General features: G+C 36.8%; 3 protein-coding genes across 4 annotated transcripts; 1 reads left to right on the top strand and 2 right to left on the bottom strand.

Moving 5' to 3' along the window:
* The first annotated feature begins 5159 nt into the window (after positions 1 to 5159).
* LOC129364306 (photoreceptor-specific nuclear receptor-like) lies at positions 5160 to 25577 on the top strand. Of its 2 annotated transcripts, XM_055036871.1 has the most exons (11): positions 5160 to 5223; positions 5690 to 5841; positions 17378 to 17513; positions 17786 to 18092; positions 19474 to 19624; positions 20560 to 20663; positions 20738 to 21034; positions 22342 to 22520; positions 23403 to 23643; positions 23730 to 23835; positions 25097 to 25577. In XM_055036871.1, the coding sequence occupies exons 4-11, from the start codon at positions 18002 to 18004 to the stop codon at positions 25227 to 25229; spliced, it is 1302 nt and encodes a 433-aa protein (XP_054892846.1). In that variant the 5' UTR covers positions 5160 to 5223; positions 5690 to 5841; positions 17378 to 17513; positions 17786 to 18001; the 3' UTR covers positions 25230 to 25577. The 2 variants fall into 2 exon arrangements, with proteins under 2 accessions (XP_054892846.1, XP_054892845.1); XM_055036870.1 differs by having other exon boundaries at positions 5193 to 5219; positions 17378 to 18092.
* LOC129364307 (E3 ubiquitin/ISG15 ligase TRIM25-like) lies at positions 7287 to 8973 on the bottom strand. The gene has a single exon (XM_055036872.1). The coding sequence runs from the start codon at positions 8951 to 8953 to the stop codon at positions 7685 to 7687; it is 1269 nt and encodes a 422-aa protein (XP_054892847.1). The 5' UTR covers positions 8954 to 8973; the 3' UTR covers positions 7287 to 7684.
* Positions 11308 to 14342, bottom strand: LOC129364305 (tripartite motif-containing protein 16-like). The gene has a single exon (XM_055036869.1). It carries the CDS (start codon positions 14280 to 14282, stop codon positions 12696 to 12698), a length of 1587 nt encoding a protein of 528 aa, XP_054892844.1. The 5' UTR covers positions 14283 to 14342; the 3' UTR covers positions 11308 to 12695.
* Positions 25578 to 25663: the final 86 nt, after the last annotated feature.

The raw sequence follows: 25663 nt of genomic DNA, 5'->3' as shown, positions 1-25663 counted from the left end.
TTTTTGTTATTTGAGATATTCTGTTTGCTTAGATTGCATTTCTTCAACTTAATAAAGCATTGATACAAAAATATGATAACCTTTCTGTATTTTCCTTTTCTACGCTGTGGGCTGTGTTAACAAGTCTGAAAAATTAACTGTGTAAGATATCACAACTGTATATTTGAGACATTGCAGATAAAAAAAAGATAAATATGTTTCTGCTCAAAAACAATTTGAAGATTAATCTCAAAAATTTTGTTGAAAAATACTTGGAATTTTCTAATTTTGAAGAGTCACAAACTTTGGAGTTTTGGACATTTCCAAGCTTTTACATGTACATCCTGTACATTTCTAGAATTAATCTAAAAATTTCAGAGTTTTTTTTCTGGAAAATGTTTCACTTTTTTAGCTCAGAATTTCCTTGTTTTTTCTAGAAAATCTCTTAGATCAATATAAACAATTTCTGAACTTTTTGATGTAAATGTATTCCTTTTTTCTATCTATGCCATCATGTGTGAGTAAGAACAGTGTAGATTCATATATTTGCAGATGGGTTTTTTTTCCTGGAAGGGTGAAAAGAAAAATACAATGTGCAAAATTAGGTCAGTTGTGTTATTTTATTAAATATTTTTGACTATTAAAAAATTTATACATCATTTCTATAGCAAACAACCAACACAGTTGAAAATTTTTTTCTTAACTAATTTTTTTATTGTTAAAGTTGTGAAGAGTAATCATGTAATTTTTCTAAATGTTTTTCTTCTTCTAAATTCAGGGCTTTTGTAAATTTTTGAAGTGTATTAATTTTTTTTCCAGGTTGCAGAAAATCCAAAATTAGTAATCCAGATGATCCACCAGATTTAACATTTGAAAATATATTTTTCCTAGTAATCTATCTTCACTGAAGCAGACATAAGTCTCCCACTTCAATAAAAGTGTTTTGTTAGAATTCAAGCTGGACTAATTAAAGCCAAAACAACAATAAATGCCCTGTACAAACTATTAGCAGCAGCAGCAGTTGGCTGCTAAGTGCTTGTGGATCTCCTAAACAAACTGTAAGGCTCTGAGCTGCATCAAGAGGCTCAGCTGAGCTCCAATCTGACATTTATCTCTTCGGGCCGTTCTGCTGATGGCAGCACGACGTCGCTTTAGGAAGCAGCTGTTTACTGTCAGAGATCTAGGTCAGGGCAGACAAAAAGATGTGGATGTACAGAGAAACTCTTAGCAACTATTTTTGTCTGGTTTCTAGTGAAAATATCTTAGAACACTTAAAATTAAGACAAAACTAACTTACAGTCAATAAGTTGAGAAAATAGTAATTCCAGTAGCAGATTATTTCACTTATGACAAGCCATTTCTCCCATGTTTTAAGGGAAATAATCTGAAACACACTCATCTGTCCTCAAACCCAAATTACCAAAACCTCGAAACTTTGTAAAGTACATACATTTTTCTCTAATGGTATCAAGAATGCACATTTTGTTTCTGGTAACCTTCCTTTGGTTGCTCTGGAAACATCCTGTACAGCTATTGCTACATTGGTGAGCCCATCTGTTATATTTATGTTGTGTTTAGGGCATCTTGTCCCTTTACATCCAAATTCACTGCTGCTGGCCACGCCCCCCAGGTTTGGCTGGAGTTGCCAGGTAACATCGCAGTGCCTGTTGAATATGACTTTATATTCCAGAGATATTTGAAACAGCTCATTTTCCAGACACCAAAACATACCTGGGTGTTTCTTTTTAATCTCTTGGTATGTTTTCAGAAGCAATTGAGACCCAAATGGACGTACAAAAACATGCAAATATGAATTTTGCATAACAGTTCCCCATAAAAATTTGTACTATTTACTTATACCATAGAAACAAAAAGTTTATTTGCAGATTATTCTACTGAGCATTTTCATAGATGGTGATGATGGTGAGGATAAAGAACAGCTACCAGATCTTTCCACCTGACACACAGGTAAGAGGCTCAGCAGCCACAGTCAGATCCCAAAGGCAGCTTTATCACACTGTTATATAACACTCACACTGATGTGAGGCTGATGTGAGGATGCAGCCACACTGCCATCGTCAGCACTGGCCAGATCAGATTTAACCTCCCTTTCAAACCCTCCCCTCACTCCTCCTTGAGTTTCCTTCATGATCCATGGTGACAATCCTCTGTATATGTGTGTGTGTGTGTGTGTGTGTGTGTGTGTGTGTGTGTGTTATCCTCTTTCATATGAGGCCGGTGAGGTTACAGAGTGTGAAGCGGGTGATGTAATGTGTAAACAATAGATGTGATAACAGGAGGTATGAGAGTTAATTCATAACTGTGCGGTCAAACAGAAACATCAAGCACTTAAACAAACAAACAATAAAAACACTCAGCCATTCTTTGGCGAGAAGTTAGTGATTTTTGGTGTCTGAAAAATGAGTCGTTTTGAAAACTTCCAGAATGCGACATCACATTCCACTGGCGATTTGCTGTCACCAGGCAACCCAAGCAAAGCCCAACCCATTACCTAGCAACCCCTGTGAAGCTCCAGCATGTTTGGTCAGCTGTTTTTATCACTGTATGAAAAAGACAAGTATTTTTGTTGGAGAAATTGTGATATTATTCATCAAATATTCGTTATCCTCATATAATCTTATAGTATTAACTTTCTTTTATGCCTTTATTAATTGATCTCATTATAGAATTAAGAATGTTTCCAGTATTATTGATTTACTCTGATTCCTTTCTCAGGCCTCACTGATGAAAAGCAGAGACAATAGTCTTCCTGCAGGGGTTATTTCTTGGTGGAAGAGCTCTGCTTCGTTTGAGTTGTTGGATTGCTACAAAACTGTCACTGTGAAGATTGACTACATATTCTGTTTAGCTTTGTGCCTGGAAGGAGATTAGTGCAGAATAATTGTGTGTTAGTTAGTGAATGACATTTGGCGCTGTAGCGGTGTGATGAGTTGTTTCCCCTCCCTTTAGAGCTACAGCGTCCTTTTGATTAGGGATCCTGAAAACAATAAAAAGAGAGGAGCAGACAAATGTGCTTCAGAGCGGTAGGAGATTGTAACTGAAAGCACATCTCTATCTGTTCTCCTCGCGAGTAAACAAGAATCTAACTCTTTTGTCTTTCCTGTCTTTGTTAATGTTTGTTTAGTAGGAGTTCCCCCTACCAGTTTTGTTGTTAAGTTACCATTGCTGCTTTCTTATTTGTTGTGTAGGAGGTTCCACTTTTGCTTCTCAATGTTTGCATCTGTTTTCATTGTGCACATTTTCATTGTGCATGGGTAAACATTGAGTTTGGGGGGTGAGGCTATTTACTGTGACAAATATGGTCTTAATACATTGGGCGCCTTTAACACATAATGGGTAAATACATTTATTGAAAATTATGTCAGCACCTCTTTTAATTCTCAGTCCTGAGGCTGTAAGTGACATTTGCAGTTGTGAAGCATAATTGCAAAACATAATTCAAACCAGTTAGGAGGACTATCTTCAAATCTTACCAGTGCAATGTTTTACTGGTTTAATCAGTCTGCAAACAGTTCTGAAGAAGAAAATCTCAAAAATATGCCAGCATCCTTTACTTCTTAAACATTTATATTTTTTCAAAAACCTTCAGGTTGTCCTGCTGACATTAACCCTATGTGTTTTTAAAGAGGTTTCTGCTTTGACTGGAACATTAGGCTTTGCTCTAACGCTTGCTGTAACATTTTTAGACATGCAATTGTAAATCCACTGGTAACTATCTCTCCCTTTCCACAAATTTAGAACCAGTTCATTCAAAAATGTTGAAGAAAATTGTTTATACCCAACTGAACAATGTTTTTTTTAGGTGCCCTTCTTTCCTATGGGGTTCCTCAGTTCTTGGTCCTCTTCTTTTTTTTCCTCTATACTTTCTCTGTTTGGTATCCAATCTAGAAAACATTCCACTGCTATTCAAAGGAAGACTTCTTTTTAGCTTCAGTGAAATAAAAAAAAGGTTATTTTAGTAACAGTTAACTTTAGTTGCCTTTAGTCAAACATCCAACAGCAAGCGACAAACATGCAAGAAACTGTGGGTTCAGATTATAAACTGAACAAATAAATTAGCTCAGTTTTGCAGAACCGTTTCTTCCAGCTAAGCAAGATTTTAAGATGTCTGGGATTTTAGATCAGTTTGTTCCTTTTATGTTTTAGCTTACGTAATTTTGAAACAGTTTGGTTCTCTATTTTTGGTTTGACTAAAGATCTTCACAATTCATTCAACAAGTTTGGTTCTGTCTTGACTCGTTGTTCGTTGGACATTTCTCTTGACCATCAGATTGGAAAGTAGAGTTATCTGGAGATAAAATATTGTCTCACTAAATGAATTAGGTAGATTCTAGAATACATGAAACACCAAGCAAAGGGTTTCATCAGAGGTGTAGTAATGGACAGAGATGCATATGGTCTCTCTGAACCTGTGCTGAACGTCTCATCAGTGATTCATTAACGTCGTTACATAACTCGGATCTTCTAATCATTCTTTGAATCCTAATATTAGACTGCTCCCATGCTAATCTATTTGTCTTGGCCTAATCTATGGCCTGCTCATGTAAGCAAGTCTTCACCTAAAACTTGATGGCGTCACTGTGTACTGCAGCTTATAATTATTATGTAAACAGTTGATATTGGCTCTGCCTGGAGGCTGCAGTCGGTCACACAGTCTTCTTCTGAATACAGAGACCAGATCTGACTCAGGTTGCTATGATGGCTTTACTTTAACACAATACAGACAGAATAAATGATGGTAAACCTGGTGCACAGTGGGATTTTTGATTTAAAGAAAATCTTCCCAAAAATTCCCGGTGACAAAGTTTCACTATGTCACACATTTCAGACATTCCCTAGCCAGAAGTCTGAAATATGTTACTCCGCAATAGAAGAATAAGTGATTTGCAACAAATTGAACTGAGAGGGCATTTTTCAAGAGTTTTTTTGTTGTTTGTTTTTTCAAAACACAAAAGCAGAAATCAACTGCGACAATAATTTTAAAGATAAATTAAAAACAAACAGTAACAATTTTGAAGACACATATAAATCCACCTATACCATCAATTCGATAGTTTAATATTTTCAGTAGAAATGACCAACCAACATAATGGAACTTGGCGCGCGAGAGCCTGACTGCTCCTGGTGGCGTACGTGACAGATTGCACGCTTCTGCGCATCTCCATAGTAACGGGCTCGCGAGCTTGGTTGTTGTCTGGTTGGACGTCGAACTGAACTCAGTCCGTAAGCTTGTTCTTTTAGTCCAAATACATTTTATTCTATACACAACTGTGTTGTTTCTCACCATCTGTAAGTCTTACTTAACAATTCAACAACCTTTGGAAATTTTACTCTGTCCTGTATTGTACCATTTAAAACTCTTGTAGCTAACGCCTAATTCACACGACAAAATTTTAGGTTCATTTTATGTATTGGGGCCTGCCATAGCAATGCATAGCAAAGCATTGAAATGACTTGTGAAGTCTGTAGATTCATTCGGTGTGTTTAGCACACTGCATAGAGCAATTTAAAGAAAGACTAGATGATGCTCCACATGCCACTGACAGAATTTATGCTAACATTAGCATTTTGGCTAATTTGAGATTACACTAGTTTTTATTGAATGGAGTAAATTCATGTTATTTTTTAAAGTTATTTTTATCCCAATTTTCCCTTTCTTAATTATGCTCCTATTGTCTGTGTGGTATAGTCTGTTTGTTCAGAAGGATGTCAGGACCACTCTGACCCAAAGAAAGGGAGATTCAACATGCTGGATTGTCCATGTCGCGACTTGTGTGGCGATCTCAGAGGAGCAACCTATAATAATCACAAAATGAGCCTCAAGTCTGAAAACATAATAAGGTAACGGACTAAATTTCCTATTTATGTGGGAAGTGTTAGCATCTTTTGTGTGTGTTTTTTTCTGTTGAGGACTGATACACTGGTGGAGTTGTTTTGGTTTCTGTCAATCCTGTGTCCATCCAACAAAATATTGTCCTTACAGTCAGTTTCATCACTATCATAAAGAGGAGAGCCCTCATCTTGGATGGAGGGAACAGATCGAATATATGTCCTTAACAAAATCATCCAAAACAGCAGAAGATTGAACATTTATGAAGTTGAAATTAATATTTAGACCAATCAAATATCAACACATGATGTTTAGTACTGACACCTCACATTTGCTATCGAGAATCTTTGATTTTAATAAACAATAAACCAATAAAGGTTCCAGCTCATAAAAGATTTAAATGAACCACCAGTGCTTTATGTTTAAATTAATCTTAATTATTCATGAAGAAGTAAAGTCATGCAGTTATAAGATGGTTAGTCTAGTTTAACCTAAAACAGGGATTCCCAATCAGTCGATCGCAACCACTCATTGATCAGGAGACAAATTGAACGCCACCAGGAGGTTGAGACAAAATCATTCAGGGGCGGACTGGACCATTTTCTAGGCCAAAAACGTAATCTTAAAGCTAAATTTAATCCACTTTTAATAAAGTCAGATTTGTTGCTCTTGTTGACCTCATAGTCATTATGTTTACATAAGTGCTTTACATTGTGAAAACGTAAAAGACATCATAAACACAATATAGAGTCAACAGTTGTGAAAACCATTAACAAACCTTACATTTTGATTAGTGCCAACTTTGAAATCATCAAAATATATCAAATATGTTGATAAATGTTTCATTGATTATGGTTCAAAAAGCACCACTAAATAGCAGAGTTTTCAGTGTAATATTCAAGAAACTAAGTGTTTTGTCTGTTTTACAATTTTCTGGAAGTTTGATCCCATTCAGAAGCTGAGTGTTGCTTCGCCATGTTTGGTTCTAAAGTTGATAAGAAGGCCAACTTTGTAACCATCTTTATGTGGCACTTTACGTTCTGGTCAGAGTTTATCACCACGCCCAGATTTCAGCCTGATCTCTAGTTTCCAGCTTTAATAACTGAAGCTGTGCGCTGACTCTAGATCGTTCATCTTTTGATTCAAGGATAACTTCAGTTTTGTTTCTGTTCAGCTGGAAAACGTTACAGCACATCCATTCATTGATGGAAGAAAAAAGCATCAATTTTAAGTTGATGTTGTTTGCAGTTTTCCTCTATCTATAACATTTAAAAGAGAAAATTAAGTTCAGTTAATTTAAGTATCAACTGATTTCTGCAGGAGAATATTCTCATCCACGAGGATGTTCTCTCCTGGAGAACATCCAAATACATCAATATAAATACAAATATTAAAGCAAAAACCATTAGAAAGCAAAGACGTTCAGATTTTCATGTGGAAAAATATTTATGGCATATAATAATGAAAGAAAACATCAGCAGTGATTTCCTTTATGGCTTCTGGACACGAAAGATCTACATTTAAACCAAAAACTGAAGAACAGAATGGCAGAGCAGAGAAACATTAGAACAAGAACAATGAACCCTGATCAGTAAGCAAAGAGAAAATCTATCTAGATTTACGGAACTCTGCAGAGCCTAACCCAAACTCCAGCCGGTAACGGCTGAGTGAATCTGGTCTGGACTCTGGAGGAGAATCATGGTTTCAAAGACGCTGCAGAAGGACAGAATACCTGCTCTGTAATCCAGATACACTCCGACTCTGGAGGAAACTAGACCTGAGATGGGAATCCAGATGTTGTTATGACCAAAACTAAAACTGTTTTGGGAACAAATCAATGCCCACAATTTGCCATTACATCCTGAAAAACATTCCGTCCCATTGATTTGACTGACGTTTCTTCATCCGTGTCACCTTCTTGTTCCCTTCTGATGGTTCCAATCGTTTGTTTACTGTATTTGGACCAGGAGCGATTTCACATGAATATTTTAAGAATCCACCTCTGCTCTTTGGTTCTAGGTCTGGTTGTAAATCTTCCACATCATTCATCATCAGTGAGATGTTTATCCATGAGTCTCTCAGGACGTTCTGTAGTTTGTCTCTGAGCTCTGACACAGCTGCTGTCACGTCCTCAAAGTGTCTCAGAGGACGGATGCGGATGCTGGATGAGTGTGTGGACTCACTGAGTGCTGGCACTGAGGGGTAGTTGAGGAGAAACTGGCTGTGATCCTCTGTGTGTGAGAGCTGCTCCAGCTCAGCGTCTTTCCTCTTCAGCTCAGTGATCTCCTGCTCCAGTTTCTCCTGAACATCATTGACTCGACTCACTTCAGTTTCCTGCTTGGATCTGATCTGCTGCTTCACCTCAGACTTTCTTTTCTTGAGGAGACGGATCAGCTCAGTGAAGATCTTCTCACTGTCCTCCACTGTTTTATCAGCAGAGTGATTGATGGCCTCCACCTCCTGTTGAAGCAGCTTCACATCTTTCTCTCTGTCCTGGATTCTCTGATGGATGTTTCCTCGTCTCTCCTCCAGCTCTCTCTGCCTCTCAGTCCTTTCCACAGCAGCTGAGACTGTGTCATGACTTTTATGTTCATCCATGGTGCAGAGATAACAGATACACTTCTGATCAGTGCGGCAGAAGATCTCCAATAACTTATCATGCTTAGAGCAGATGTTCTCCTGGAGGTTCTTGGACGGCTCCACCAGCTTGTGTTTCTTAAAAGCAGCTGAATCATAATGAGGCTGAAGGTGTTTCTCACAGAAAGAGGCCAGACAGACTAAGCATGACTTGATGGCCTTCAGTTTTCTTCCAGTGCAGGAATCACAGGCCACATCTTCATGTCCAGCATAGCAGTGGTCAGCAGGAGCAGGTTGGAGTCCAGTCTTCTTCAGCTGCTCTACTAAAGCTGCTAGCATGGTGTTCTTCTTTAGCACAGGTCGCTGTATGAATGTCTCTCTGCACTGAGGGCAGCTGTATATCCTCTTCTGATCCTCTTCATCCCAGTGGCTTTTAATACAGTTCATACAGTGGCTGTGTCCACAGGAAGTAGTCACCGGATCCTTCAGTAGATCCAGACAGATCAAACAGGAGAAAGTTTCTCGGTCGAACTGGTTCTGCTCCATTTCTGTTTTCAGTCACACTGACTGTGTGAGTTTCATTTCCTGAAAACAGAAACCAGTTTGAGCTTTTATCTGTAAATCACGTGTCAGTGCAGAGAGGCTGCAGCCAATCAACTTTCACCTTCATACTACGTTGGATCAACGCAGCATTACGAGCAGGAAGAACAGAAAAATTCGAAAACCTGAAAGATGATTAACTGAATGAATGTTTTAAGGAGGGAGTCTGGTTGTCCTACTAGTGATGGAACAAAAGCAGTCAAACCATCAAGTTTATTTGTGTTTACGCAGTGCGCCAACCGAGCACCTCATCAAGTTTATTTGTATTGCACATTTCAAGAGCAAGTCAGTTCAAAGTGCTTTATATCATAAAACCATTTTATAAATTATAAGAATATTATACAGTCACCAATTGTAAAACCAGTAACAACCATTACAATTTGTGAAGTATCATCATCAAAATCATCAATACACATCAAATAAATTGATCATTGTTTCATCTACTACTAATCAAAATTAATTCTAAACAGGTGGGTTTTTAGTCTAGATTTAAAGGAGCGTTTTTTTGTAGGTTTGTTCCTGATTTGTGGTGCATAGAAGGCGAAGCTGCCTGCTGCTTCTCCATGTTTGGTTCTGTTTCTGGGGATGCAGAGCACAACCAGAAGACCTGAGAGGTCTGAAAGGTTGATAAAACAGCAGATCTTAATGTATTGTGATGCTAAACCATTCAATGATTGATAAACTTACATCAGTATCTTAAAGTCTATTTTCTGAGCTACGGGAGCCAGTGGAAGAACTTTAGATCTGGGTGATGCTCTCTGTCGTCCTAGTTTTAGTCAGAACTCCATCACCTGCAGCTGGAGGATTGTTTTTTTGGGCAGACTTGTGAAGACAGTTTCAGTAATCGATGTGACTAAAGATAAACTCATGGATGAGTTTATCCATGAGTTTAGCTAATGCTGAGACATAAGTCCTCTGATCCTGGGAATGTTCTCCAGGTGATAGAAGGCCGACTTTGAAACTGTCTTAATGTGGCTCTGAATGTTCAGGTCAGAGTTCATCCTGATTTCTAGTTTCCATCTGTAATAACTGAAGCTGTGCGTTGACTCTACATCTATAACTCTTTAGGTCCAAAGATAATAACTTCAGCTTTGTTTCTGTTCTGCTGGAGAAAGTCTTGGCACATCCGCACATTTATCTGTTCTCAGCTTCTGCTCAGTGATTGGATGGTTCTGAGTCACCTGGTGACATCGTAATGTAGAGATATGTATCATCTGCATAGTTATGCTAGCTAATCTTATTTCCACAGAGAGTAAGAAAACACAATACCAGTGGTATTGATGCGCTGCACTAAATTAGAAATACCCGCAATTCCAGGTTTCATTTCATTTCCCTTAAGTTGTTAATCCACCTTGATAACATCTGATGGTGCTAAACGTTTGGTTTTGTTAATGACCACCATGTGCAGTGATGTTGACACTATTATTTTGCACAGATCAGGCTGGAGATCTGTAGCACATGCTATGTGCTAATGCTAATATCTCCCGATTGTCAGGTTAAACGGAAACCGCCTCCGAATCCAGACTCGGTGTCTTGTAGTTTATTTGATCACCACACAAAATCACACAACACAGAGGTCCAGCGCTCACACCAATCTTCCGTCTGTCCAACAAAATATTGTTCCTTACAGTCAGTGTGCAAATCATCAATAAATATCAGGAGGAGGAGAGCCTCATGTTGGATGGAGGGAACAGATTCTTAGTGAATATTTAAACCCTTCATAAAATCATCTAAAACAGCAAAAGATTGAACATTTATGAAGTTCATATTATATCACATGATGTTTAGTAATTACACCTCGCATTTAATATTGAGAATCTTTGTTTAAACACCTGATGTTAATAAACAATAAAGCAATAATAGTTCTGGCTCATAAGATATTTAAAGGAACTACCAGTGCTTTATATTTAAATTAAAGCTTCATTATTCATGAAGACATAGTGAAAACATGCAGTTATAATTTGTTTAGTCCAGTTTAATCTAAAACACAATCAATCATTGATCAGGAGACAAATTGAATGCCAGCAGGAGGTTCAGTCTGCAGACTGAATCATTTTCCAGGCCAGGAACTTCATCTTAAAGCTAAATTTAATCCATTTTAACTCAGGTCAGATTTTTGCTCCTGTTGTCCTGGTATTAATTAGGTATCTGATTTTCTCCAGCATCACATGAGACCCTCTGAAAGAAATGTTTCTGCACATTTCTTGCAGAAACATTTCTTTCTGTATGAAAGAAATTTTATATGATGACAAAACTCTCAATTTATTGTAATAATGAAGATACATTTTTCTTTATTATCAAATTGTTTTTTTGAAAAAGTCAAACAAACAGAACAACAGACACTTGGTTTACTTTCTAAATCTAAAGAATTGAGAGGAAAACATGCAGCAGTGTTCTAATTTGATTCTAGTTTTAGTTTCTTCTTTGGATCACAATGAAAAAAAATCAGAATCAAGTTCAGTTCACTTCGGTATCACCTGAGTTAAACAACAGCAACATGTGCAAAATAGCAGAAGGAAAACCATGATACAATACATACATCAGTATAAATATTAAGGCACAACTACAATCACATAAATGATTCATGGCACAGTTTTATGAATTTACATCTGTTTGATTTTATTTAAAACTCAATTTTGTATACATATGCCTTTAAATTTATTATTGTCTATATAATCTAATTGATTCTAGAATGTATTGAATATTATCGATTAATATACACTAAATAATTAAAGTTGTAAACAAACAAGTTTCTGGTATTTAAATTTTATGAATGGCTTTTATTGAAGTTACGAGGGGAAAAATGGGGAGCCGGACACAATATCCTGCACCTGTAGGCTGTGGTAAAGTCCCTTTGGCTGCCATCCATCTTAAGAAGGGAAATGAGAAAGAGGACGGACTTTCCCCAGCACTCAAGTCCATGTGACGGGCATGGGACTGTGGCTCTGTGGGTAGTTGTCTTGTGATAGGAATGTTGTAGGTTCAATTCCAGTTTCCTTCTGCAATACGTCCTCTGGACAAGACATTTAATCCCAGATTGGTGTAAAATTATTTGGGTGTAAAGTGCTTTGAGTAGCCAAAAATGATTAGACAACTGCTATGTAAGTTCAGTCCAGGTACCATCACAATTGATTGAATAGGAAGAAATTTCATAAATGTGATAATAAGTCACATGTAAATCAAAGAAATATATGCTATCTAATTTACATAGGTATCTTGGTTGCTATGCAATTCAAAACGATATACTTTACGTGTTTGAAATAAATACACTTGTTATTGTTAATTTAATAATAGTATTTAATATAGTTTAAGTATTTAAAAATATCAAATACTTAAACCTAAAGATTATGCAATTTAAATAAATGGGCTTTATTATGCCGATGAATATGAATCATGTTAAGTTTATTTGATAGTTTTGCATTTAAATTATTTGAAAAAGGTCAATGGAAATTTGTCATGTAATAAAATTACATAAATCTTAAAAGTTAGTGTTAAGTATTTCTGTGAGTGTTTTAATAAACCCAGATAAATTTAGATTTTTGTGTGGAGAAACATTTGTATCATATCAGAATGACCAAAAATATCTGCGGTGATTTTCTTTCCTGGAACACAGAGAACTACATTTAAACCAGAAAAATAAAGAACAGAACAGCAGAGGCATCAGAACAATGAAAAGACTGAAAATCTATCAGAGATTACAGAACTCTGCTGAGTCTTTAGTAGAACCAACCCAAACTCCAGCCAGTAGCGGTTCAGTGAATGTGGTCTTGACTCTGCAGAGGAGAGTCATGGTTTCAGAGACGCTGTAGAAGGACAGAATACCTGCTCTGTGATCCAGGTACACTCCGACTCTGGAGGGAACTGGAGCTAAGATGGGGGTCCAGATGTCATTGTGTCCAAAGTGAAAACTGTATGGGGAACACTCTAAAGCCCAAGACTTTTCATTATTTCCAAATCCGCATTCATTCTTACTTCCTGCTCTGCTGATATTCTTGTATGCGACTGCTATATCAACTGTCCCACACCTCTCCACCTCCCAGTAACAACGACCAGTCAGACTCTCACGACTCAGAACCTGCCACCAATTAGTGAATCTGTCTCGGACACGAGAATAAGACTGATCCTGACTTATTCCTGTCACCTTCCTGTTCCCCTCTGATAGTAAAAGGCGTGTGTGCGCTGTGTCTGGATCCAGAGTGATTTCAAATGAGTATTTTAAGAATCCAGCTCTGCTCTTTGGTTCTGGTCCTGGTAGTAAAACATCCACATCATTAAGTCTATGTAAGATGTTTGTCCATGAGCCTCTCAGGACGTCGTGTAGTTTATCTCTGAGCTCTGACACAGCTGCTGTCACGTCCTCAAAGTGTCTCAGAGGACGGATATTGTTGTTGCTGGATGAGTATGTAGACTTACTGAGTGCTGGCAGTGAGGGGTAGTTGAAGAGAAACTGTATGTGATCCTCTGTGTGTGAGAGCTGCTCCAGCTTCTCCTGAAGATCTTTGACTCGACTCACTTCAGTTTCCTGCTGGGATCTGATCTGCTGCTTCACATCAGAACTTATTTTCTGGAGGAGACGGATCAGCTGGGTGAAGATCTTCTCACTGTCCTCCACTGTTTTATCAGCAGAGCGATTGATGGCCTCCACCTCCTGTTGAAGCGGCTTCACATCTTCTTCCTGGATTCTTTGCTGGATGTTTTCTCGTCTCTCCTCCAGCTCTCTCTGCCTCTCTGTCCCTTCTGTTGCAGCTGAGACTGTGTTGTGGCCTTTATATTCATCCATCAAACAAATGAGACAGACACACTTCTGATCAGTGCGGCAGAACATCTTCGTCACCTCATCATTCTTAGAGCAGATGTTCTCCTGGAGATTCTTGGACGGCTCCACCAGCTTGTGTTTCTTAAAAGCAGCTGAATCGTAATGAGGCTGAAGGTGTTTCTCACAGAAAGAGGCCAGACAGTCTAAACAGGACTGGATGGCTTTCAGTTTTCTTCCAGTGCAGGAATCACAGGCTACATCTTCAGCTTGGAGTTCAGCCTTCTTCAGCTGCTCTAGTAAAGCTGCTAGCATGGTGTTCTTCTTTAGCACGGGCCGCGGTATAAACCTCTCCCTGCATTGAGGGCAGCTGTAGATTCTCTTCCAATTCTCTCCATCCCAGTGGGTTTCAATACAGTTCTTACAGTAGCTGTGTCCACAGGAAGTAGTCACCGGATTGTTCAGTAGATCCAGACAGATCAAACAGGTGAACGTTTCTCTGTCCAGCTGATTCTGCTCCATTTCTGCTCTCAGTCACACTGACTGAAAACATAAACCCTTCTGGTTTATATTTTCAAGAAGTGAGTTTCACTTCCTGAAAAGATAAACTGGTTTGAGCTTCTACCTGTAAATCACGTGTCAGTGCAGAGAGTGCTTTACAGGAATTAAAAGGAAATACAAACAAAATAACAAAAGAAAAGAAAAAGCAAAAGAAGAAAAATAATCTAAAGTTGATCTATTCAAAGGGTATAGGTTTGCTAGATAAGAATAAGTAAGTGTTTTCTGGTCTAATTTCTTTTCTGGGTTGAAATAATAGGAGTCTAAAAAGTAGTTACTGTGGTAGTTTTTCTGGAGTCTGAGTTTGTTCTAATCTCTGTTCTGGCTTGCTAAATAAGTATCCTCTGGACTTCTGGGTTGCTAGATACGTATGAGCAAGTATTCTCTGGACTTTCTAAATAGGCTCTCAATTAGTAAAAAAAAAAAAAGAAAAGAAAAAAGTACTCCACAATTTCTAATGATTAAAAGTGAATGTTCCTTTTCTGGAAGAATCTTTTCTGGATTCTAAGTTTGCTCTAATTACTTTTCTGGATTGCAATAATAGGAGTCTCTCTGCACAGTAATCTAAAAATTAATCTAAGAAGTATTATATTCAGTCTGTTGTTGAGAGTGTCATTTCTTCTCCTGTCACCTGTTGGGGCATCAGGATCAGAACTGGGGAACTAAAAAAGCTCAACAGCCTGATGAAGAAGGCTGGTTCTGTTCTGGCAATGACTGTGGAACCCCTGGAGATGATTATGCAAAGAAGAATTCTTCATAAGATCAAGAAAATTATGGACAACCCTGACCATCAAATTCATGAGACTGTCTTAGGAAAACAGTGTCTTCAGTCAGAGACTTCTTCAGATTCAGTGCAGTACAGATTGCTGTAGAAAATCTTTCCTGCCAACAGCCATCAGCATGTTCAGTAACTCTGAAGAATTAATGAGTTATAACAACTTTTAACTTCCCTTTGGGATTAATAAAGTGATTTTGAATTTGAATTTAAATATCCGCCTTGGGGAATGTCTTTAAGATGATTAACTGAATAGCTGGTGTAAGAAGTTACTCTAGTTGTCCAGTTTTTGTGAAGTGACAACAGTATTAACTCATTCAAGTTTACTTGTATAGCACATTTCAGCAACAAGGCAGTTCAAAGTGTTTTAAATCATAGAACGAACAAAAAAAAGTCAGAAAAACATTACACTCTAACCGGCCATGCAAATCTCTACTGGCATGCACTTTTCAGCATCACAACTGTGTGCAACCTGGCATGTTGTTGTTGATTACTTGTTTGGTGTTACTTTACCTGCACACTGCAACCATAACAAAGACAAAATTTGACTAATTACCCCCTTGGTTTGTCAGTATACATCACTATATGCACAACAAACATCAGTCATCAAATAGGACAACATATTTCATTAAGTATTTAACAAACTATGGCTCCCACTGCGACAATTATGTAAAATTAAATCAGTTGTCCAATATAAAAGGAACGTTAGTTTGATGCTCTCTGGTATCTCTCCTTTCCTGAATGTTCCTCTATCAAACCTGTAGTTGCTAACTATTTGTGTTATTCATGTAGCTCCTGCTACCCTGATTATAAGAAACCTATTGGGTTTGTAAAGTTACACTGTAATAAATAAACAGCAATATTTAGTAAATGGCCTTCTTTTGATTTTCTGTACTCTAGTAAACAATTAATTGATTACTGAATTATTTGATGATTATTTTAATAATTGACTAATTACAAATTATCAGATTAATCATTTCAACTATGATCCTAACTTACTTCCTTTCAGCTGAAAGATATGGTTTGGTTTAAATGACAGGCATGACAGTGAAACATCTGAATAATTTGTACTCATGTACCACTGAAATTGACCCACAAATATTTTATTTATGTGATAAAAAGAAGTAATAACACTTGAACTAAAGCAGAGAGAATCATACCTGCTTCAGAAAACAAAGTCACCATTCACATTAGCAATCAATGTGTAATTGGGCGAATCCTTGTGGAAACCCAACCGCTGACTTCAGACGACTAATTAACTGTTAAATCTCACAAAGGTCAACCGTGTCCCGACCAAGGATGAAGAGAGTAGCCACCATATGGCTAAAGATGCTAGTAGTGTGTCTTCACTGCTCTTTTAATCTTTTGAGCTAATTGTACCCCCCTTCTACTCCTGGTGACGGCGGCCGAGGCCCCTGCAGACAAAACGTGGTCAAACTCTAATCTACTTAACTGCTTTCCACTTTGTTTTTCCAATTATGGTGAAGATCTGTTTGTTCAGGGTCTGAAACACGCTGACATCAACATTAATTATGCTCCACAAGCATAAAAGGTCTGTTTCAATTTAAATGAGCATGAAACGGATGGAGATGGCAGATGTTTAACTCTGTGATGAATTAGATAGATGTAGAATAATTTATATGAACTATATATGTAATAATATCTGGGCTGAAGTGATCAGTCAAATTAATTGTGATTAATCTATTATTGAAGTACTTGTCAGCTATTTAGTCAGTTATCAATCGTTCACTGGAATATGCAGACACTAAAAGTGGCTGTTTTATGAAAACAGCCACATAGTCGGAGCTGTTATTAACCCAAAACTGTACAAAAAGATATAATTTTTTTTCATTCAGGATAAAAAGCGTCTTTATTTGTAAACATGTTCTACATAAAAGTAACAGTTTTACCACCTAGTTTTAGTCAATTCAAACCTAAAATGCTAGAAAAAAGCTGAAATATTTATTTTATAGGTTTAATTTCTTTACAAAAAACAAAAACATGATAATGATTATTTTAGCATGGGCGTGAAACATCTAATTTGTAATTTGTACTCATGTTTTGTCAATTATTTTAATAATCTATTCATCACGATTAATCATTTCAGTCCCACATTATTCAACGTTATTTAAGACATATATTGTATATTTCATTATGCTAGCTTGTTGCTCTTGGGGGCCCTCTGGTGGTGTTGGAGCTCTAAGCAGCTGGTGGACTTGCGTTTGCCTTGGGCCGGCCCTGCCTGTTAATGAACTCTAAACTTCATTATTCCCTCTGTGATCAGGTCAAAGGGGAAAAAGTGGAGGAAACGTGAGTTAATAGGCAGTTCCTCTGCAAACATCAGGGGTCTTCATGAATGGGAAGCAATCACACAGATCAAATATACAGCAGCTGGAGTCTGGAACAAATTGGAGAGGCAGGTAAGTTTAATAATCTCATGTCCTTGGTAATATTAGTCCTGGTCGATGACAGACAGAGAAGCGATGCGTTGATTGATGAGGACACGAAGAGAGCTGGTCTAAAGTTACAACTCCTGCAGCTTCAGGAATCCTCAGAAAGATCTGTGTCTGAGCGGCACCATCGTTCTGCCAATGTGACTGATTGATCCAGTAGATGAACAGTAAAGATTAAGAGGATGACAAATAGGCATGGTGCTTACACAGCGCTTGGGGCTTAATCCTCCACCCCTCAGGTCCCTTTTGAGGACCTGCTGCCAAGGCGGACTCGCAGACGGCAGCGGCATTCCCAGCAGGGAGGACACACGGACCTGTTGATGCTCAACAAGAGGCCACTCAAGATCCTCTGACTCCACACTGCTTTAAAAAAGGCCCAGAAATTTAGGAAGTCTTCATTTTTACATCTTAAAGTAAAAAAAAAGAGAGAAAAACTTCTTTATTGGTGATTGATTATGGAGGATCACCGGACGAAGATCCCCATGATGCCTTCAGCTTCTCCAGCTGAATCTTCAGGCAGCGGCGGGACGGAGGACAGCAGAGGAGGTACGAAGGCCAGGAATCAGCAGAAAAAACTAATATTACCAAGTGCTTTTTATTTAGTTTGTACTGCAAATACTTTAGAACACTTGAAATAAGACAAAACTAACCTATAAGGAACTTTTCAGCAAGATGTAGGAATATAAGTCAATAATGACTTAATATTGATGAAAATGTTTTAGTTATAAGGGAAATAATCTGCCAGCGGAACAAAATATTTTTCCCATATTATAAGTTATAATGTGGCGGATTATTTTGTCTAGCACATTATTTTCATCATGTACTAGGTGAAAATAACTAGCACATTTTCATCTATCATCAGGAGTTATTGACTTAAAATAAGCTCATATTTCTTGTGAAAAGTAACCTGTAAGTTAATTTTATCTTATTATAAAGATATTTGCACAATTAGACCACAAATACTCTTAAGATTTTGTGCTTTTGCAGTGCTTTGTCTCAGCATAAATACTTCTCATGTTTCTGAGTTAAAATTTTATATAAAACAAAATATTAGGATAAGAAAATACTGAACATTTGAACTTTGTGCTTTCTTGTTATGTTTCATTAAACCCTTCATACTAAGTCCCAGTTTTATCTCCACTCAGTTTTTGTTTAAGATTTTTATTTTTATTGCGTATAAAAAAATGAAAAATTACATGTTTATCCTACATTTAAGTGTTTATTCCACATCTTTCATACACCAAAAAGATTATTATAATGAATTTATTCACAGTAAAAATATATATTTTAACCAAAATAAGTTAATGTTAAAGTATTTAATTGTTCTATTTTCCTACAACTCTGCATCATTTGTTTTCAGTTGTTTATCTGTCAGGAGAAAAAACACTTTGCAGTTAAAATATTGAGCCAGTCTTTGCTGCAACTTGAATAAAATAGACAGATAAAAGATTTTATTAAGTCTTGGGATTTTCCCTCTGGGAAATATTGAAAAAGTTTGTTGTCATGCAAAAAAAATCCACATCTAAACCAAAACTAAATGAATCTTTATCTCCCAGATTTATTAATAATAATGCAAATACTCAAAGCATAGATGTTACAGTAAAGTGTTCAAGGTGAACTTTTTAAGCAAATTCAGTTTTATTTCTATTAGCAGTTGTTGATCTGCCATTTCGTTCTTTATAAAAATTAAACTTTCATTTGCATCAAACATTAACTTAAACAATTATTAAAGGTACATAGAAGCCTGGAAAAAGATTATTGCAAAAAAGAGAAAATATTCTTAAATATCTGATAGACGACACACAGAAAGTTTTTGTCTAGCTGTTGGCACAGATGGTAGGCTTGTGTGTGAAACAATACCCAGCCTGTGGATGAATGGCACCATAACGAACCGGCGGCTTTGTGTGTTTTTGTTTTTGACTTGCAGCCAAGAGTCCAGCTCCAGGAAAAGCTCTGAGTCCGGCGCTGGTGTGCAAAGTGTGCGGCGACACCAGCAGCGGCAAACATTACGGCATCTACGCCTGCAACGGCTGCAGCGGCTTCTTCAAGCGCAGCGTGAGAAGGAGGCTCATCTACAGGCAAGAACGGATCAGAAACGGTTTCTGTGAAATAGAGCTGCTGAATGCTGGGAAAATGAGGCGAATTGTCCAACAAGTCATATCAAATTTACAATTTTACAGCAGGAAACTCAGAAAGACGAAGAATTTTTTTTCTGTAATAGATTACAGAAAATTTTTAAAATTCAGAAAACTTTCAACATGCTGTTTAAAAGTCTAGTTAGAAAAAACTGAAAGTTGCTTTAATCTAATTAAGGTCACACTTTGTGTATTTTCAGTCAATTTTATAATTTATGAATTATGGATTTATTAAGGGACTAAATATAAATTCTTTAGACTTACCATTGAATGATCAGTGGCACCCATAAGGAGGCCACAGGGGGTTTTACTATTTATTTTTTTATTAACCTTTTCATTACTTAAAATATGAACATTTGTAAATAACATGCTGACCGTTTATTTCTTTGGCTTATAAACATTTGTTTTGAATTTGGAGCAGTTTAAAGTCCTGTATTTACTAAATACAAGAGGATCTTGGATTTGTCATTTGACCTTAATTCACGCTACTGTTTTTCTATATAAAAAAATAACTAAAATAAAATATTAAATCTAAAGTTTTTCTGGTCTTATTGATTTAAACTGAATAGAAATATCACTTTTCACAGAAAAAGATTAGGGTCACTGAAAAAAATACTTTGAATTCAGAATTCTGACTTTAGAATTTTGAATTCTTTAGAATTTTAAAGTCAGAATTCTGAAATCTAAAGAATTCTAATGTCAGAATTCTGAATTCTAAAGAATTCTAATGTCAGAATTCTGAGATTAAAGTCTGATTCTTTTTTTCAGTGGTGCTAATCCTCTTCCTCACCTGTAAAGCTGTTTATTAATAAGTGATGAACATAGTGGGGGGATGAAAGACCATTGCCGCCGTTTTAAAAGTCCGACTGGGTCAACAGGTGCCAGGCCGGTACCGGGATGTGTCCCGTTGACAAAGCCCATCGGAACCAGTGCCAGGCGTGTCGGCTAAAGAAGTGTCTGCAGGCGGGCATGAATAAGGATGGTACGTCCCCATAAGCTTTAATGAAGTTGGGCCAACTTTAGTTTCTCCTAAAGTAACCGGATTCTAACCTGCAGCCGTGCAGAACGAGCGGCAGCCTCGCAGCACCGCTCAGGTCCGTCTGGACTCCATCGACGTCGACCCTGAGAAGGAGCACCTGGCCACAACACGGGAGCCCACCTCCTCCTCTTCGTCTTCCTCTTCCTCCTCCTCGGCCTCCAGCGGCTCTGTCATCACGTGGCCCCACATCTCCTCCTCCATGTCCATCAGCTCCTCTGTGGCGCCGCCGCGCTGCGTCAGCCCCCAGAACAACCACCGCTTCATGGCCAGCCTGATGACGGCCGAGACCTGCGCCAAGCTGGAGCCCGAAGACGGTGAGGAGGAAACTTCCTGGCAGAAAGAAACACTTTACTGTAATATCGCTGAAAAAAATCCTTCTTTACTTTAATACACTTTCTAATCCAAAGTTAAGCAAACTTATTGATCCAACGATGATTGACAGTTTTCTTAAAAACCTGATCTGCATCAAATACCAACTGAATTAGATCTGAAACAATTAGTCACTATGAATCAATTATTCAAATAATCAACTAAATTAGCAATCGATTAATCGTTAACTGGAGTTTACAGATTTTAAAAAAAGATCACTTGCTTAAAATCAGATTCAGAGCAGTAATTAAGCCAAAACTGTACAAAATGTGCATTTAAGATAAAAACTCCCTTTTCTAAATAGAGTTTGAACTGGAACCATATTTCCAGTTCAAACTCACTGAAGAAATGATATATTAGGCAGCAAAATGCTTATTTTCTTATTTGAAACAGGAATTGCATCGTTTACTTGCACCTTTTAACGCAGTAATTATGAATTACTGATTATTGAAATAATTGTCAACTAATTTAGTGATTGATTAACTTTATGCACTCTTATAAAAGGCATTTTACTGAAGAACACCACAATCTTACCCATAATTAAGCCAAATGTATACTATAATAAAAAATATATTTGTAAATATATCCTACAGCTACTAAATGAATGCTGTTATTGAATTTTAAGGAAATAAAATGTCTATTTTTATTTTTTAACGTATCCTTCATATTGTACAAAAAGCCTGAAGTGGTTAAGTGAAAAATATGCAGAACGTGGCAAATTTTCAACCCATTAATCCTCAGAAAAATCGTGAGTTTCAGCCTGAGTGAATAAATAGAAACTGTGGTTTTTGCACCTTATTAAAGTCAGAGTGAATTCAAAATCGGGCTTATTCAGCATCATCTTGTTTTTTTTCTAGAACATGTTAAAAAAAGTTTGTTGTCTGATCCACTTTTCTGTCGTCATATCGTCACCTTTGTTCCATCTCAGTAATTTAAGTTGCCGTTGCACCGTCATGTTGCTCGGCTGAATGAAGCAATTTTAAGAAGAAAACTTAAGGAGCTCAGAACATACTGGCGTAAAAAAACTGTTTTCATCCCACAATGCCTAAGGATGACCAGCGGTGCCCTCTAATGGATGGAGGCCAAACTACAGCACTAAAATAAGGGCTAAGCGTACTTTATTAGTTAATGAATTGAAACTAATTTTAATCTAATAAACCATTAGTCAACAATTAATCAAAAGGTGATTGATTTATTTGGATGACCCCAGTAAATCTGGTTCTCCGTCTAAAGCTTCTCTTTCTGTTTTCAGTTGATGAAAACATTGATGTGACGAGCAACGAGCCGGAGAGGGCGTCCTCGGAGTACCACATGGCTCTCTACCCGTCCAGCTCCGAAAACGTCTACGAGACCTCGGCGAGGCTGCTCTTCATGTCGGTGAAATGGGCCAAGAACCTGCCGGTTTTCTCCAACCTGCCCTTCAGAGACCAGGTGAGATTCACGTAGACGGTGTTAAAGGCCGGACTTTACAGAATAAACTGTAAATAAATTAAGATGTCAGGCAGACAGGAAGAAAACCAATATTGTAAAAAAATATATACAATATATATAAAATTTGTTTGTATTGCAATAAAACATCCAATGAAAATAAATGCATACTTAAGCCTAATTTATGAGTATATTTCAAATGCTATTTAATTTATTATTTTGTAATTCAATTTATAGAAAAACATTTTCATTAGCATATTAATTATTTACTAAATATTTTCAAAAATAAATTAAATATGAAATAAGTCATCCATATGTAATATAAAGCACATTTATGGTTATATTTAAAATACTAATGAATTAATCAATATTATCTATTGATTAATCTATCAGTTTTATGATTAATGAATTGGCTGGATATGAATTTTGCACATTCTGCAGGTTTGTCTTTTTACCACTTGAGTTCTTTTTAATAAACTATCATAAATAAAATTTAAATATTAAAGTTAGCAAACAGTTCAATTTCTCTTTAAAATGGGAAAATATATAAAATGTAATAAAATGTTTTTATTTTTGTACAGTTTTGACTGTGTTCTATCAACAAAATTGCCTTTTTGTAGTTTGTATTCTTCAGTAAACAATTATTCTATTACTAATTTAGTTATTAATTACCTCATTAATCAATTAATTATGATTAACCTGATTAATCGTTTCAGCCCTAATCTAATTGGGTTTTTTCTGTTTTTAATGAAAACTTTGAACCTTTTGGAACAAATTAGTTTATATTAATTCAATTAGAGCAACAGTGGATGCTTCAGTTTCCACACAACACTAACTGATCTGCTTAAAATAATTAATAAGTGATCATCTGTTTTTATCGCTCAGGTGATCCTGCTGGAGGAGGCGTGGAGCGAGCTGTTCTTGCTCTGTGCCATCCAGTGGTCTCTGCCTCTGGAGAGCTGCCCGCTGCTCTCCCTGCCTGACCTTTGCCCCGGCATGCAGGGCAAAACCAGCTACACCACCCTGGACCTGCGCCTCCTGCAGGAGGCGTTCAGCCGCTTCAAGGCCCTCGCTGTCGACCCCACGGAGTTCGCCTGCCTCAAGGCCATCGTGCTCTTCAAGCCAGGTCAGCGTCAAACCAAAACAGCCTTTCAGAAGCAGAGCTGGATGAAACTTTAATGATTTAATGATGTGGCTTTAATTTGCAAACAGAGACTCGAGGTTTAAAGGATCCAGAACAGGTGGAGAACCTCCAGGACCAGTCCCAAGTCATGCTGGGACAACACATCCGCTCACACTACCCGACCCAACCAGCCAGGTAAAACCCTCACTGAGCTGATTTAAATGATTAGTTTAGTCATTGATTAATCTACCATTCTGACAATAAAACCTGGTCACATTCGGCAACTTTTACTTGCAATCGCTTTTTGAGATAGATTCTAAAAATGATAATAATTCAGTTCATTTTTAAATAAGAAAATAAACATTTTATGAACTAAAGTTTAATGAATGCTTGATCATTTGTGGTAGAAGATGCATCTGCACCATAAAAATATTTCCAGAATCAACATGAGAAAAGATCAGTGCTTGACTTGACATCAATGCAGTGTGTCACTGATCTGTTGATTATTTAATTAACGGATTAGTAAGTGAATGAAGAAGGTGTTTTATAGGAGATTTTTTATGTTAAAACTGGCATTTGAAAAGTTCTGTGCACAAGATATTTAGAGAAGCTCTACATTTAAATGTTTTTTTTTCTTGAATGTGAGAAGTACATATATTTGTGTAGAGTTTTGGCATAATTGCTGCTCTTCGTATGCTGTTCCTTTAGCAAGCAGCCTGTATACTCCAATTAATGATTAATCTATCCCAAAATGAGTTAACTATTATCTCTATAATCGATTAATCATGATGAACTGTTTCTGCCCTGTATGTAGCTCTAAAATATATCACTTTTTAAACATTAGCAACCAAAAATAAAATTTATATACATATAAAAGTACATTTTTTAAATCAGGAAAGCCAAAAACCCAAAATATTTAGAAATGTTCAACAATACCAGGCAGTTTACACTAATTTACGTGTTTACACATCATGGCCACTAGATGGCGCCAAAACACAAAAGTTCGTCTTATATTCGTCATTTTAATGTTCTGAATTTTAATGTCCTGAATTTAATGTTTGTCATTAAAATTCAGCTTAAACTGAATTAAACTGTTCACATCACTGTTTTCTATGTAATTAGTGTGGTAATCAGCAAAACCGAAACATTGATTTACTACAAAACTAAAATTTAAGAAATTAAAGCAAAAAATATAAAGATCTACATAATGTCAAATAATCACAAAGTATAAATAAAATAAAAAATTAAATACATTAAAAAAAATTTTAATTAAATAAATGCCTATAAATAAATAGTAAACATATAAATAATAAAAATTACATGAATAAAAGTGACTAAGGTACATAATTAAGATGAAATAATGCTGTTATTTTAGAGGTTTTGTGCTGTGGTTGGTATTTTATTATGATCTGGTTTGTGTTTCCCTCTGATGCTGAAGTTTTTATGATTTGTTCAGGTTTGGAAAGCTGCTTCTCCTCCTTCCCTCGCTGCGTTTCGTGAACTCGGAGCGGATAGAGCTGCTGTTTTTCCACAGAACCATCGGAAACACTCCCATGGAGAAACTGCTGTGCGACATGTTCAAAAACTAATCGAACCCATGGAGTCGACTCATTTCTCCCTCACTGGACTCAATATTTGCTTTTTTCTCTTCTGTATAAATATTTAATAATTATGCATGCTGTTATTTTTTTGTAAATGTCTTTTTATTGCTGGCTAATTGCTTCAATTTTGGGTCGTTGTGGATCATAAAAATGCAGCTCATCCTGTCAGTTTGTATCACATTTAGATGCTGATTTGTTCCTGAAAAAAAACCTTGATTTTCTGAAAATGTGACCCAGATCTTTTATTGTTTGTTCATAGATGAACTGTTTATATCTTTTGTCACTGATGGGAATCCCGTGTTTGTGTTTTTGTGTGTTGATAAAGTGGAAAAAAAAACTCTGGTAAGTTTGGTCCTTTATTTAATTCGTCCACATTATGTTTCAACACCATCACTGCAGTTAAAACAACAGTTGGTTTCAAA

Source organism: Poeciliopsis prolifica, unplaced genomic scaffold (assembly GCF_027474105.1).
Source record: "Poeciliopsis prolifica strain line A6 unplaced genomic scaffold, Auburn_PproV2 SCAFFOLD011, whole genome shotgun sequence".
Taxonomy (NCBI): domain Eukaryota; kingdom Metazoa; phylum Chordata; class Actinopteri; order Cyprinodontiformes; family Poeciliidae; genus Poeciliopsis; species Poeciliopsis prolifica.
The sequence above is the reverse complement of the archived record's forward strand: the minus strand, read 5'-3'. Positions and strand labels throughout refer to the sequence as shown.

Coding starts and splice junctions, on each gene's coding strand:
- LOC129364307 (XM_055036872.1), bottom strand. CDS start 8,953: ATGGAGCAGAACCAGTTCGACCGAGAAACTTTCTCCTGTTTGATCTGT.
- LOC129364305 (XM_055036869.1), bottom strand. CDS start 14,282: ATGGAGCAGAATCAGCTGGACAGAGAAACGTTCACCTGTTTGATCTGT.
- LOC129364306 (XM_055036871.1), top strand. CDS start 18,002: ATGGAGGATCACCGGACGAAGATCCCCATGATGCCTTCAGCTTCTCCA. Junction 19,625..20,559: donor AGAAGGAGGCTCATCTACAG/GCAAGAACGGAT, acceptor CTGGGTCAACAG/GTGCCAGGCCGGTACCGGGA. Junction 23,836..25,096: donor TACCCGACCCAACCAGCCAG/GTAAAACCCTCA, acceptor TGATTTGTTCAG/GTTTGGAAAGCTGCTTCTCC.